This window comes from Mesoplodon densirostris, chromosome 12 (genome assembly GCF_025265405.1).
Source record: "Mesoplodon densirostris isolate mMesDen1 chromosome 12, mMesDen1 primary haplotype, whole genome shotgun sequence".
NCBI lineage: Eukaryota > Metazoa > Chordata > Mammalia > Artiodactyla > Ziphiidae > Mesoplodon > Mesoplodon densirostris.
Window position 1 is genome coordinate 7,996,835 of NC_082672.1, and position 16,205 is coordinate 8,013,039.

General features: G+C 44.7%; 1 protein-coding gene across 2 annotated transcripts in view; it reads right to left on the bottom strand.

Moving 5' to 3' along the window:
* Positions 1–16,205, bottom strand: part of SLC22A3 (solute carrier family 22 member 3) — an 82,679-nt gene that overhangs the window by 48,035 nt on the left and 18,439 nt on the right. For both annotated transcript variants that reach the window (XM_060114603.1, XM_060114604.1), the window contains exon 2: positions 987–1,090. In XM_060114603.1, coding sequence (XP_059970586.1) covers positions 987–1,090 — 104 coding nt within the window. The remainder of the gene's footprint in view (positions 1–986; positions 1,091–16,205) is intronic.

Here is a 16,205-nt window from a genome sequence, read left to right on the forward strand (position 1 = left end):
AGCGCCAGACACAGAGGATTAAGGAGAAAGTCACATGCCGAGGAGGGCTGGGGGACAACACAGGAAAAAGAAGACAGGGGAAGGGACAGGAGCCAAAGGGTCCACCCATTTTGAAGCCCTGGTCTGGTCAAATGCAGACCACCAACTGCCTACAGGATTGGGGGCATTTTGTCTTGAATTCTCCAGTTAACTGCTGTTCTCAGCTCTGCAAGAGGCGCTCCCAGCCCCGCCCACTGCGAGCACGACGACCCACTGACGCTGGGCTGGAGTGCTGGGAGCAACAGTAAGCCAGACATGGAGGATGGAGAGAATTGTTAAATCACTGCAAGTATGTTCATCCTTAGAACTGGGATAGAGGAACAGTTAAACAGGAGCACAATAACCTACATCAACAATGTCTGAAACGGGGATATCTGAAGAAAGAGCACGACTGTCTTGAATATATACACTCACTTTGTGTCTGCCATTAACTGGGGAACTTATGGATGTTCAAGAATAGATCAAATTCTTTTCATGGTTTTTGGAAAACTTTTTTCTTTGCAGAGTTTTTCATTTGTAGAATAGATACAAAAATTGGTTTTAATTAAATGAAACAAATTTGTAAGGGGGCGACCTTATGACGAAATTAATCAAACCGTGATCAGCGAGTTACTGAAGCCCATGGAATCACCTCCACAGCATCCAACCAGCCCGCCATGGGCCCCGCCATGAAGTCACGGCCTTGCTGCTCTGTGTTTCCTCTCAGAGGCATTCAGACCCAAGGGGAGCAGCCTCAACCATCTGTACAGTTCAAGGGGTGAGGAGAGGAAGTTTATGAAGGAAGGAATTAGTGCAGCCAAACAGGTATGAATGTCATAAGTGGAGGAATTCAGATTTTTTCCCAAAATTACCAAGAATACTTTTCTAATAGTTAACATGAAACACCTTCCTCTCCATAGGTACACATCGTTGTCTAGATGTAAACTGGCTGCCATACCCATGCTTACCTGTCCGCTGCATAGCCCAAGGTGAATGCCCCGGCCAGGAAGCCCAGGTTTAGGATGGCTTGTGTGAGGTCCAGCATCCAAGCATTGACACACACGAGGTCAAACTGGGAAAACAAAGAAAACACATGGGAGACGGAGACATGTGGTAATGCTTACCCTCAAGACACCTGAGCATATGTCCAGACCAATGATCCTTAAACATTTTTGCTCATATGCTCCTTAAATAAAAATTTTAAGTGTATCACATAGGTATTTTTACAGTGATATATAAACGTCTTCTTTATCAGTTTCACTATCTGCCATGGATGTAATTTTCAGTACACTACAAATGCTGACATTTTAAAGTCATTCTTTCAACTGTATCTGATAAAGTACTATAGCCACGTGACGCCTACCATCATCCAGTGAAAACAAGTTCTTCAATAGCCTAAAATTTGACACTAATCTCTTTTCTCTTTGAATTCTTATTTTCATTCCCACATACATATATCCTAATATTTTATGTAGAAAATATTGTGTTTTGTGTTAATGTGTATTATGTTAATGCACAGGTAAATAAATACTTCTGCACGTAATAAATTATGTACATAAATTGATGTTTAATTAACATTTTTTTCTGTGACAATGTTTCTAACTATTAGAATCCTTTCTGATTGGGTTATAACAGTTACTTTTAGAACACAATTGACAAAAACATAACATATGATGAATCTTGAAAAAGAATTATTACTCAGAAGTAAAATTTTGTTGGAAATGCACTGCCCCTTTTCTAGAAGAATGTTAAAAAAGCCCGGGGTTTTGCACTTAGTTCATGTAATCTGTGGTTGAAGATTATTTATTACTAGAATGAGTTAGGGCTCAACATCTATTCTATTCCTGTTTTTCATTTTTATAAATTTATGTGCCAAGAAAACTTGTCTGTATAAATAAATTAATGGGAACGGAGAGAGTTTTGTTACAGTATTGTTACTCAATGCTTTTGCTTCCTTCTCAATGCCAAGATTTACAGAACAATCTATCATCAAAATTATTTTTAACTTTTCTATTAACCAACATGCCATTTAAGACTCCTACAGTCTTGCTGTCAGGAAAGAAATGGAAACCACCAGACTTACAAAAAGTTGTTTAATCAAATCATTCGGGTCATTTACTTTCTTTCTTAGTTACTTTCTTACCAATATTCCAAACTGTCCCACAATTTGGTTCCCCACAGGTTTTAAAACCCCAGGTCAATACATCATAGTAAGATGGAAGAGAGGTAGGAGTCCTTCCGCAAAGGGGGAGAACGATATTAGGAAAAGACCTGTATCCTCATCATGCACATATCCTCAGACAGATCCATTTTGGACATATGTGCATTGAGGCTCTGAAAACTGATTCCCTTCAAAGTAGCCAGGCCCTCTACCTTGTGAGTTTCTCTGCACACCTCCAAATGGTATGCTTGCCCCAGTGTGAAGACCACTGCTCTAGACTGTAGCATGATGAGAAAATTAATGTTGTTGGAATAGGAATTGTGAGCGGTCTTATAGATACATATTCATAAGCAAACTGTAATAATATTTATTTATAGAACCTGACTTGTCTTGGTTCTACAGCTAATGATCTGTCGACTAACATAGCTGGAGAAAAAAACTGGGGTCAGTAGTAGCTGGCTCACTTCACAGACTTACTGAAAAGATTTATGGAGATTAAAGAAGTAAGAATATACACATATATGCATAGTAGTAGTAACTTAAAAGAGATTTATTGTCAATGTAGGTACTGGTTTTCCAAAGCACAGCAATTTCATTTTAAGTAAACTTGCAGATGATTATTTATCTGAAATAATTTCCCATTAGAATTAAACATATAAAGGATGCAATTAAAGTATATAAAATCTCAGAGGTCAAACAGGTGATTTAACTGCCAGAGAAAGCATTTTGACACAGAAAAATGTCAGCCAGTGTCAAATATAACCTCTCAAAGAGTAGAATTTGCTTCCTCCAGCTGAGCTTCAGATAACTTGGTTAACTAAAGATAAAGGAATGCTTTTCATAGATGACACAGCAAGGCCCAGCAAGAGCTATCCTTTTATGAACATATTTAGCTGCTTTTGAATTGTGTGAATTAAAATACCCCTAAGTACTCTTTAAACACAAAGATATTCTCCAATATAAAACCAGTAATCTTGGATTTCCCTGGTGGCACAGCGATTAAGAATCCGCCTGCCAATGCAGGGAACACGGGTTCGATCCCTTGTCCGGGAAGATCCCACATGCCATGGAGCAACTAAGCCCATGCGCCACAACTACTGAGCCAGTGCTCTAGAGCCCGCGAGCCACAACTACTGAAGCCCACACGCCTAGGGGCCATGCTCCGCTACAAGAGAAGCCACCGCAATGAGAAGCCCGTGCACCGCAACGAGGAGTAGCCCCCACTCTCCGCAACTAGAGAAAGTCCGCGCACAGCAACAAAGACCCCAATGCAGCCAAAAATAAATAAATAAATAAGAAATAAATTTATTTAAAAAAACAGTGATCTTTTTCACTCTCCCATAAAAGAAATTGTCAAAAAGGATTTTTTTGTATTTTGTATCACAATAAAGTTAATTTAAAATAAATGTTTAAGTGGTTAAAGTGCTATGATAACTTAGTTTCTAAAGCACTATGATACCATCCAGACCACATATTGTCAGTCCTCTATACTTTGTTTTGCATCTCAGATGCTGGAGGAGTGGAAACTACAATTCTCAGAATCCTTGCAAGCAGGGGTTCTGTTTAAGTTCTGCCAGTAGGGGGCGCTGGTGCAAGATCAGAAGGCAGGTAGTGGGGATTCTGCTTCTGGCTGCGGCAGCGGCATTGGCTCCAACTGTAGCAATGACAACAGTCAGTGCTTTTAACCACTCCCCGGCTACACAGGGGCAAATGGACAGGACCCACAGGCTCTGTAATGCTGTGGAGCAGGGCAGGGGCTCTGCAGGAGCTGCCCTTCCTTGCTTTTCTAGCCTTTCCAAAACAGCTCAAACCCAAATCCTTTTATTCAATCCCTTCCTGCTTGAAATACCTAGCCTAGTTTCTCTTTTTAGGACTGGGAGCCTGCCATCTTTCAAAAGCACAAAATAAATTAATATAAACAAATTACATACCTGTAAAAGAAATGCACACACACACACATTTAGGTTCCCAGTAGGGAACAGACACTGCAGTCACAAGGATGGAAGGGCTTGGTTTTGACTCTTGCACGTACAGTCAGGAGTCAGACCCCTGCCTCCGGGGGCTGGTGCTTCCTAATCGGCTCTGAGCTCGCTGCCTGCTGCCAAAACAGCTCTGGGTCTGAGATACGTTTTTGTGTCTAGAGAGAGGTTGGCATGTACCAAAGCCAATGAACGTCATAGGCTGAAGACCTTTTCCTGAAATAAAGTACTAAAAGCTGTTTGTAGTTACCAGGGAGACCTAAAACCCTTCTCTTGTCAAATTTAACTAAGTTTGAATCAAAGACACAAGCATTTACGTCTGTCCTAAGGCAATCTACCAAGAACAAGTGAAGCATCTCCTTTTTTTTCCCCTAAGTGTACATATTTAAAGTTATTTTTAAACGCTCATAAATCCAGGTGTACCCATCCCGTTAATTTTCGTTAAAGTCACTTTTATTTAAATTTCAAGTCATTTTTACACAAAGAGAATTACTCCCCTTGGCATGAGCAGAAAGCCAATCTGAAAAAAGATTCAAACAACTGTTCATGGAATGCTGGAAGGGATCACATTGCTTCATTTTGCAGAAAGCACAACTCTAGCCTAATTAGATACTTTCGAAGAGCTTCCAACCAAGTGATTTTTTTTAGCTTTTCCTAGTCATTAAAATCCAAACAGACATTATGTTAACTTGAGTTGTAATGATAAAATGCTGGAGCAGGTCATTATCAGATCTATGCTCAAGTTTTGATTTCTAAATTATCCTTAGAACCAGAGTAACAGAATATCTTCAATATACAAAGGCCAAAGGTAGGAAATAAGGTAAAAATAATGCAGGGATGCAAGAGACTTAGGACCTCAGGAGGGGGCTTGCCCTCTCCTGAAACCACAGGGAATGACCCCTGATGACCGGCAGCTGGCTTTGCCACAGATGTCTTGTTTAGCCTTCTTGAACAAATTCTCACGTGAGAGATTCTAAGTTTAGAGGACATCACAGTATTTGACTCCAGTGTGCCTTTGGTTTGACCACTGGGAGCAGGGTGCCTCTGGCTACATTTAGCACTGGCCAGACAATCACACGTTGACCCCCATGGATGGATTCCATTTCTAATCAACAAGCCGCCATCACAGAGCCTAATAATGGTTAAAAATAGTGTAATCAGAAAGAAAGTCATTTGGGTTGGGTCTCCATGAGGGGGAAGGACGTCATTATTAAGTCTAGTTTTAATGAAAATTTCTTTAACATGATCCGATAGCATTATTTGGGTATCTTAATACCAAAAAGTTAATGCTTTTCTGATCTGTATGAACCATCGTGATGAGCTGCAGGTATGAAAACTAATCATCAGGTATTTACAGCTTCCAGTGGTGTGCCTGGCTTCATGCAGATGAGGCTGGGAGCAATACCAGTGATAAGCAGGCTTTGCTTCTGCCTCTGTGAGGAGCTTATTACACGGCTTAGAGAGCCAGGACCAATCCATGGGCAGCAAATGCAGAGGAATTGCGGTCTAAATGGAATGGGATTGACTATAAATGCGTGAGGGCCTCAGGGAAAGAAAGGACTGCTGGGACCCAGAGCAGTCAGATTCGTGAAGAAGGTGGGACCTAAACAGATCCTTCAACAATGAGTTGCATTTAGAAGGAAAAAAAGGGGGAAAGAAGGGTACTGAGCAGGGCGATGGGCAGCCTAGGCTCAAGGACAGAAGCGTGCGGGCCAGTGAGGTTCAGATCTGCCTGCAGCAGTGGAGGCGCCAGGCTCAGGTTTGAAGCCGAAGAACCACTTGTGTCTGCGCCCTCCAGTGGGGAAGGGGGCGCAGGTCCTGCGGGGACAGAGTTTCTTATTCAGGAAACCAGAGGCATCGAGAGAGCTCACAACAGGGAGGAAGAAGTTCTAAAAGCTAGAGGAAGAGTCTGGAAGGTTGCAATGGAGAGGTCCAGAGCAGAAGCCCTGGTCCTGGGACAGAACGAGATTCCAAGGAGGTGATAGCGAGACCCAGAGACGAGACAGGAAGCCCAAGAGTCTGCAACGATCACCTAGAACAGGTGACTTCACCAGCATCAAGAGGCACCACTGGGGCTTCCCTGGTGGCGCAGTGGTTGAGAGTCCGCCTGCCCATGCAGGGGACGCGGGTTCGTGCCCCGGTCCGGGAGGATCCCACATGCCGCGGAGCAGCTGGGCCCGTGAGCCATGGCCGCTGAGCCTGCGCGTCCGGAGCCTGTGCTCCACAACGGGAGAGGCCACAACAGTGAGAGGCCTGCGTACCTCAAAAAAAAATAATAATAAAAAATAAAAAAAATAATAATGATAATAATATAATAATAATAAATCTCACAATGAGCTTAACCATCCCCTTTGAGAAAAGTCAACACGTGATCTTCTCTGTCCTTTGGAGAGAAAGACAGACTCCCCTTCTCCCACCTCCCATATGAGGGCCTGATGTAGAAATTTTTAAAGTCTGCCATCTTGAGATGTTAAGGATCTCCTGATACATATTACTGTCCATCAGGCATTCCTTGAAGAGGAATTCTAGGATAGAGGAGGCCTATTACATCTTTCTAGATTTCACTTTCTGTGTTTCAAATACCTTTTCTCCTTTGGGAAACTACAGTTGCCAAAGATTTTCATAATCTAGTCAGAACATAGAGTGCCATGTACACCTTTTAAAGTCTGCCAAAGCCCATACTTTCTAATAGAACACACTCTTATGACACAGGCAGCCAAGCTGAAGAAACACCAGCAACAGTGCCACATAAAAATTGACTTCTCCGGAGTATAAAAACTGGCCTACAGAATTTAAATCTATGGTATTTTTCCACTTTAACACACGTCTTTTTTAATCTTCTAAAAAAATCATTGATTGTGACATGAATATTAAAAAGCCATGTTCTAATCCTATTACACTTTTTTGACTTTGACACATCAGTCTAGAATTTTCTGAGCCTTAGTTTTGTTCACACGTCAAAACTCAGGATACTGAACAGACAGTCTTGAGGGTCTGTGCTTTCCTGTTCTGATATTTTCTGTCCTGTGAACATGGAATGAATGTTAGAAACACCAGGTGACTCATATCAGTAAAACAATTACTATTAGATTAGGAAAGAAACAAAATACTGACACAATGAGAAATTTTAGAGGAGACACAGAACATTATATAAACCAATAAGAAAAGCAGACGTTATTGTCAGCATAAGTCAACAAATCACCACGAAGTTTAAAAATGGCAAACTGACTCAAACAAACAAAAATCTCTGTGCCAAGGGGGCTCCCCTGGTGGCGCAGTGATTGAGAGTCCGCCTGCAGATGCAAGGGACAAGGGTTCGTGTCCCGGTCCGGGAAGATCCCACATGCCGCGGAGTGACTGGGCCCGTGAGCCATGGCCACTGAGCCTGTGCGTCCGGAGCCTGTGCTCCACAACAGGAGAGGCCACAACAGTGAGAGGCCCGCGTACCACAAAAAAAATAATAATAAAATAAAATAAAATTCTCTGTGCCAGAGAATATTCAATGGAGAAAAACAGTCTCTTCAGCTGTGGTGTTGGGAAAGTTGGAGAGCCGCATGTAAATCAATGAAGCTAGAACACACCCTTCACACCATACACAAAAATAAACTCAAAATGGCTTAAAGACTTAAATATAAGACAAGACACCATAGAGCTCCTAGAAGAGAACATAGGCAAAACATTCTCTGACATAAATCACACCAATGTTTTTCTTAGGTCAGTCTCCCAAGGCAATAGAAATAAAAGCAAAAATAAACAAATGGGACCTAATCAAACTTAAAAGCTTTTGCACAGCAAAGGAAGCCATAAACAAAATGAAAAGACATCCTATGGACTGGGAGAAAATATTTGCAAATGATGTGACTGACAAGGGATTAATTTCCAAAATGTGCAATCAGTTCCTACAATTCAATAACAAAAAAGCAAACAACTCAATTGAAAAATGGGCAGAAGATCTAAATAGACATTTCTCCAAAGAATACATACAGATGGCCAATAGGCATATGAAAAGATGCTCAGTATCACTAATTATTAGAGAAATGCAAATCAACACTACAACGAGGTACCACCTCACACAGGTCAGAATGGCCATCATTAAAAAGTCTACAAATAACAAATGCTGGAGAGGGAGTGCCGAAAAGGGAACCCTCCTACACTGTTGGTGGGAATGTAAATTGGTGCAGCCACTATGGAGAACAGTATGGAGGTTTTTCAAAAAACTAAAAATAGAGTTGCCATATGATCCTGCAATTCCACTCCTGGGCATATATCAAGACAAAACTATAATTTGAAAAGATACATGCACCCCAGTGTTCATAGCAGCACTATTCACAATAGCCAAGACATGGAGACAACCTAAATGTCCATCAAATGGGTAAAGAAGATGTGGTGTATATATACAACGGGATATTACTCAGCCATAAAAAAAGAATGAAATAACACCATTTGCAGCAACATGGATGGACCTAGAGATGATCATACTAAGTGTAAACGAGACAGAGAAAGACAAATGCCACATGATATCTCTCAGATGTGGAATCTAAAATACGACACAAACGAACATATCTACGAAACAGAGACACCCTCACAGATATAGAGAACAGACTTGTGGTTGCCAAGGGGGAGGGGGGGAGGGGAGGGAAGGATTGGGAGTTTGGGGTCAGCAGATGCAAACTAGTATATACAGGATAGATAAACAACAAGGTCCTACTGTAGAGCACAGGGAACTATATTCAGTATCCTGTGATAAACCATAATGGAGAAGAATATATATATATGTATAACTGAATCACTTTGTGTACAGTAGAAATTAACACCACTTTGTAAATCAATTATACTTCAATAAAATTAAAGTCTTTGTGCCAAAACTAAGCTTTCTCAGCAGCCTCTGCAGATGGCCTCTTCCTCCGTTTGTGTCTTGTGTTCACTTTGTTTATTTTTTGTTCTCTCGGTGGTTTGTAATTGGGAGCAGGAATAAGTGGGATTTGACAATAGAATTATTTTCATAACATTTCCAATTGATTACAATCAGGAAAAGAGGCTTGAGAAAACAATCTCAGGAGAGTCTGGGCCAGGATTTTTGGTTAGAGCACTTCAAGGAAGTCTGGGACAATGGGGTTATTGACTAAACTCCACCTGGAGAACACTGCTCTGCAAGTGTTTCCCTGTTGTGACTGCTGAGTTTATAATTATAATATTTGACCCAAAGCGCAGAACAAACTTTGTAATCTATATTACTCTGAACACTATTTCTAGCACACACACACACACACACACACACACACACACACACAGAGTGTATTTCCCAAAGTCCTTAAGATGCCCGGAACTGCCCTTGTCCAGGTGTTGGGGGTGTTAGAAGGAAGGCTTGAAAGGCATCTCAGCTCCTTTCCCAGGACTGAGATGCACGTCGACTCTGTTGGTTCCAGGGCACAATTAACGTGTCATCCAGGATTGCCATTCTAGTTCCTCATGGACCCAAGACCACATCACCGTTAGTTGTTCAAAGTCCCACACTGAAAATCTGTGCTTCTTACTACATTTTAAAAACAAATTGTTTTTCCTATGATTACTTGGAGCATTGAAACAAACAAAAAAAATGTAGATGGACTTCATGAAGACCCTGTTTTAAGGCTCCTTAAAGCAGATGTCAGGGAGGGTAGTGCCTTGAACACACATTAACCAAATAAGCAAGACACAGCAATACAACCGCTCAGCAACCTGGCCATTTGAGTCTACACATCCAGGTGTTCAGGTGAATAAATACAGAGATGATGTCTCATCGTAGGTACTCTGGCAGGCTTCACATCTGGAATCTAGTGGCTGAAACTTATTTTTACTGACCCCTAACATTTACTGAGTACCCTACAGTCAAGCTTTCAATTCGTCGTGTACACCATCTCATTTAATCCTCCCAGCAACCCTGTGAGGTAGACATGATTATTACCCTCATTTTACAGATGAGGAAACTGAGATTAGGAAGATGAGGAAACCAGCTGGAGGTTACATGCTCGTCAGCAGGTGGGGAGGAGGCTGACCTGAAACGTCTAACTCCTGAGTCCACCCCCTCTGACACCCCATATGCCCCGACCTGCCACCCTTTCAGCCTCATACAAAGAAATGCAGTTTTAAAAAGTTGCTGGACCTAGAGGGGTGGGATAGGGAGGGTGGGAGGGAGGGAGACGCAAGAGGGAAGAGATATGGGAACATATGTATATGTATAACTGATTCACTTTGTTATAAAGCAGAAACTAACACACCATTGTAAAGCAATTATACCCCAATAAAGATGTAAAAAAAAAGTTGCTGGAATATATGTTCTTCATTTAAGCAGGTGCAAGAGATCATTCTTTAACTACTTTTACTTGGATAGATGTATTCTGCAGCAAATATCCAAAACTCTCTTGTTCTGAGATTTTTTTTAAACCCTTGGCATTTTTCTTTAAACAAATGTTTAATAATTACTTAGACTTCATTAAGCTCTCTCTTTTCAGTAAGTGAGCTACTTCCATCATATTCTTGCCAACTGAATATTGCCTCATGCTTGCAGTAAAATTTTCTGCTACTGGTATAACGTTAAAAAAATGTTGGTATCACACCATACTTTTGCTTTCTCTTCAAGCATTACTCTAGTTTTATATTGCTCTTAGAACCAACTGCTTGAGTACAAGAGGTATGCATCTTGGTCCTAAAATTATGTTTGTTTTGCAAAGGAAGGAAGGTTCTACAGTAGAGTGTCACCTTGACTGTTTTGTCTTTTTATTGGCTCAGAGTACAGCAGGAAAACAGATCATTGCTAAGACTGCACTTCTTATGTCGAAATGACAGGGCATTTCCGAAGGGCGGTGGTGCTGACTGGCTGCACTCACGTGGATCTGGCTGTTTGTGAGACCCCGCGTCATGCCACATCAAAGGTCCAGGTCTGGTCTGATAAGTTTCTGGAGAGAGATGCTGCCACCAAGGTGTAAGGTGACCACGCGGTCTTTCTCACAGTACTGTCCACCAACCCGCTTGGGGAAGCATTAGGTGCCAGACTTCCAAAGCCAGCCACTCAGAAAATAACGTGCACCCACTTGGTATGTCCCTCCCGGTATCCCTGGGAGGCAGAGATGCTCCAGCCACTGTCACTGCAGTGCTTACAAGTGAAGCTGGAGACGAGACAGACATTCATTTATTTTAATTACTTAATTCTTAAACCGGAGGTTGGCACCCATCCTAGAAAAGGCCTGAACGGCCCTGCCGCTGTCAAGTCTTTTTCTCTTTCTTGTGTCTCTTCTCGATCCACATCTGCTCCAAACTGGATAGTGCAGCCCTCACCAACGAGCCCCACGGTCCCGGGATGATGTGAGTCCCGGGAAACGCCCCTGTCAGAAGCCGGCGTCCTCTCGCTAAACTGGGGGGCTTTGGGTGACTTTAGGTAAGCCAGGGGACAGTCCTCTGTCCTGCCAGATATGGCCACACTGAAGGCACGTCCGGATCTTTTTTTTTTTTTTTTTTTTTTGAGGTACGCGGACCTCTCACTGCTGTGGCCTCCCCCGTTGCGGAGCACAGGCTCCGGACGCGCAGGCTCAGTGGCCACGGCTCAAGGGCCCAGCCGCGCTGCGGCATGTGGGATCTTCCCGGACCGGGGCACGAACCCGTGTTCCCTGCATCGGCAGGCGGACTCTCAACCACTGCGCCACCAGGGAAGCCCACGTCCGGATCTTGTACTCTGCCCAGCCTGAGAGCAGCACAGGCAGCTAAGCACAGTGAAAAGACTTGTCCAGGAGGCTCCCGGCGCCAGGCATGTTGTCGTGCAGTGAGAAGGGAGCAGGACTAGGCTCCGGTTTGCTCGAAGCTCCCAGCTGAGCACCGGTGATGCCGTATGTGAAACAGAATACAAGGTGGAATGTGTTGAAACCTCACAAGAGAAACACAGAATGCTACGCAAGCACAAAGCAGAGAGAGATGCAGTCCAGCTGGGAAGTACATGCCAGGAAAGGCTTTTGGAGGAGGCAGTGTTGGAGCCGGGCCGTGAAGATCTGGTTGTATTTTGACACACAGAGATGAGGTGGAAGCCAAGGGAACAGGGTCACCGACGAGATACAGGATTACGCATGGGGCAGGATTGCAGTACGAAACTAGATCACAGAAAAACTGGACCATGAGTCTTAATAGCAATGGGCATGTTGATAGCTCTATACGGTTTCTAAAGCATTTTATTATTAAGTATTCTCTTTGATTCATACAAAACATGAACTTAAGATTCTTATCAGGTTTTATTTTCATGAAGCTTCAACTGAGGGAATAAAGGCGAATGTATTTTAAACACTGTAAAATGTGACATGAAGTAAGATGTGAGTACTTTCTACTAACGATTAGAACGTATTATAGTATAACTAAGTCAGATGTGCATGCTTTGATTAATTAATGCCAGCTCCCTTCTAACCTAGCTTCATAAATAATAATGTAAGAGCACTGACAACACCTGGTTCTGACGTTGCATCTCCACTGCTTTCTGTGCTTAGTTTTTAGAAAGATAGGGTCACAAGGGGACATTCACATGGTTGCCCAGATATAGGACGACTGTGAAGAATGGACTAGAAAGCATCTGAGCCTTCCTGCCCAAGGCCACACATCATGGAGCGGAGACGAGCATTCCCTGCTGGGCGAGCTCTGAACCCCTGCCCCATGGAATCGGTGTAAAACCGAGTCACTTTGCTGTACAGCAGAGATTGGGACAACACTGTAAATCAACTATACTTCAATAAAAAAAAAAGTGGTGGTTTTAAGTCACTAAGTTTTGGCGTAATTTCTTCTACAGCAATAGGAAGTGGAATTTCAACTTGATCTGCAATGGTTCCTTTCTTTTCAGAAAAAAATCAAAAGTAACTATGACAAAATGCTAACATTTGTTCATCTTGGGTGATGAGTGTGTGGATATTTGTTATGTTTTCCTTTGAAAAATTTTATATTTTTTAATTGAAACATTTACATGAAATACATTTGTGTGTCTAACATAAAACACCATTGTTGCAATTTCCAGTATATCTCTAAGTGCTAGTGTTAAAAAGAAGAGATAGAGGGAGTTCCCTGGTGGCCTAGTGGTTAGGATTCTGGGCTTTCACTGCCGTGGCCCGGGTTCAATCCCTGGTCAGGGAACTAAGATCCTGCAAGCCATGCGGGCATGGCCAAAAAAAAGAAAAAAGATAGAAAGCACTCCAAGAGACTTACATGGAAAGCTATTGTATTTTACTTTGTTCATGTAAGGAGTCAACGATGGAGATGAGAATATCATAAAGTAGTCGATGCACATCACCAGCACATCACAGGAATCGCTCTGATAATGGGTCTACACGGTAGTAAATTCTGATACTGTTTTCCATTACAGGCACACCTCGTCTTATTGCACTTTGCAGATATTGTGTATTTTTACAGATTGAAGGTTTGTGGCCACCCTGCATCAAGCAAACCTATCGGCGCCATTTTTCCAACAGCATAATTTTTTAAGTAAGGTATGTACATTTTAGGTTTTTTTAGACATAATGCTATCACACACTTAATAAACTACGGTGTAGTGTAAACATAACTTTTTTTGGGGGGGGCAGTATGTGGGCCTCTCACTGTTGTGGCCTCTGGCGTTGCGGAGCACAGGCTCCAGACGCGCAGGCTCAGCGGCCATGGCTCACGGGCCCAGTCGCTCCGCGGCATGTGGGATCTTCCCGGACCGGGGCATGAACCCGTGTCCCCTGCATCGGCAGGCGGACTCTCAACCACTGCGCCACCAGGGAAGCCTAAACATAACTTTTATATGCACTGGGGAACCAAAGAAGTTGTGTGACTCACTTTATTGCAATATTTGCTTTATCGCAGTAGTCGTATGTGTGTACTTACAAATGAGTTAAAATTTTTCATAATACTCTGGAAACTGTTTGCATGCTACAGCAGCATTATTTACATGAGTTTTTGGAAACATTAATGGATTCTGACCTGACTGGGAAGGTTTAACAAGTAAACACAGGCATTCAGGGGCAGTTTATCAATACACTCTGTCATGCTTTGAAGATTGTGTTGTTTACAGATGGAATGTCACTGCAAAAGTAAAGAACCAAGGCAAAATGAAGTCATCACGATGAAAACCTCCTAAGAGCGTCCGCTTTCCACACAGGCGCTGAGCCACACCGTTGCCACACATGGCAACGGTGGAGCTAATGAAATTCGTGAAAGTTCAGCTAAGTTACTTCAACATTTTACTAAATAGAGTATTTTCTGCAGAGCGGCTCCAGATTTGGGATCCAGGGTTCCTGGAAGTGAGCAGGAACCAGCAGACGGGGGAACGCCCAGCAGCGCCCATCTGTTTAAATGTGCTTGGCTTCAGCAGTCATTGGACAGGGCAGCACAAGTGAAACGGGAGACGCATTGGGACGCACGGAATGAGCAGAACAGTGAAATGTGAACTGGTGACTCTGGCAGCAGGGTCACTAGGGAGTATGAATCATGCTCCCCCTCCCCCCGCGGAGCACAGGTGGCACCCTGGGGTTCCACACCAGAGCAGGAGCGAGGGCCAGTGGGCAGCAGCCTGGGGTCTCCGGAGACCGTGGCGGGGTGGGAGGGGACCGCACCAGCCGAGGGGAGAGGGAAAGGTGAGAACGGGGAGGCCGTGAGACAAGATAACCCTTCGAAAAAACGCGCTTCTGAGGGGGAAATACGGGTCCTCGGCTGTGGGCAGATAACAGACATCGGGGAGGGGCTGTGTAGATCAGACACACTGGAGCGCGTTGCAAGGCGGTCAAAGATGCTCGTGGAGGGGACAGGGTGGGGCGCGGGGAGGTAGCCCTGGCCTGAGAAGTGGGCAGGCCCCAGCACAGGGGGAGAGACACACCGTCTGTGGGAAGGGATGCTGTGACTTCCAGCATGATGCGTCGTCAGGAGGAAAGGGTGGGAGCGGGTACGGGTGCCTTTCTTGTTTGGGCGGCAGGGCACGGAAGAAGCCTCTCGTCCCGGGTCTTCGGTTGTCTGTCGGGAAATGTAAAGTGAGGGGCAAGGGGCAGTTCGTGGAGAACGAGAGTGAGAGAGGCTGAGGACCCGGTGGGAAGGCCAGGCGGTGCTGAGGTCCCGCGGCCGGGAGGACGGAGCCCCGAGCCGCGGGGCGAGGGTCCCGCACGGCGCTCCGCAGCCCCGGCTGCAGAACGGGACCCGGATTCTAAGCGGGACGGGGCTGGAGAGGAGGAAGGGCCCATAGCGGGGGTGGGGGGCGCAGGGGCCTGCGGAGGCTTGGGGCGGGGCCTGCGCGCCTCTCGCTCACCTGGCGGCCCAGTGCCTACGACCCACCTGGCACACACCGGCCACTCCGTAGCCACCGCCTCTCGAAGGCAGGGCTGGGCACCCCCGGGGATGGCCGTGGCTTTCGGGGGACTGGTGGGCGGAGGACCGGGGCAGCGGAGCCTCCGTGCGGAAGAGGAAGGTTCGATTCCATCCGAACGTCAGGCAGGGACGTGAGATCGACGCCGGATCGAGGCACCTGAACTGGTTCACAGACAAGAGTCTTGCTTGCTCTCTGAATAGAAAGTGCTGTGACCAAGATGACGTTTTTCTAAGACCCATTTAGAGCTGCGCAAGCTGGACCGGAAGGGGAAACACGGCTGTGAAAGAAACGCCGCCAAGGAGCAAGGAACTGAGTTTCTGCGAAGAACCAGACTTCACGGGAACTTGACTTGAAGACGGCCCTGTGCGAGGCGAGCCAGTCATCATCACAATGGAAAAGTCAGTAGCGAAAGAGAACCTCCTTCTGGGCCAGGGGCTCCTCGCAGTGGGATCCCGGCACCCCCAGCATCAGCAGCAACGGGGGGACCTGGAAATGCACATTCTCAGGCCCGACCCCAGACCTGTTGATTCAGAAGCACTGGGGTGGGGTCCAGCAAGCTGTTTTCACAAGGCCTTCTGGTGACTCTACACTTTGAGAGCCACTGCTCTGGAGGCAGATGGCAGAGACAGGACACTAGTTTGGGGTGAGCTTGGTGTCAGGACAAAGCCAACTCTCACACTGTCCTGTCTTGGGCACATCACACAGG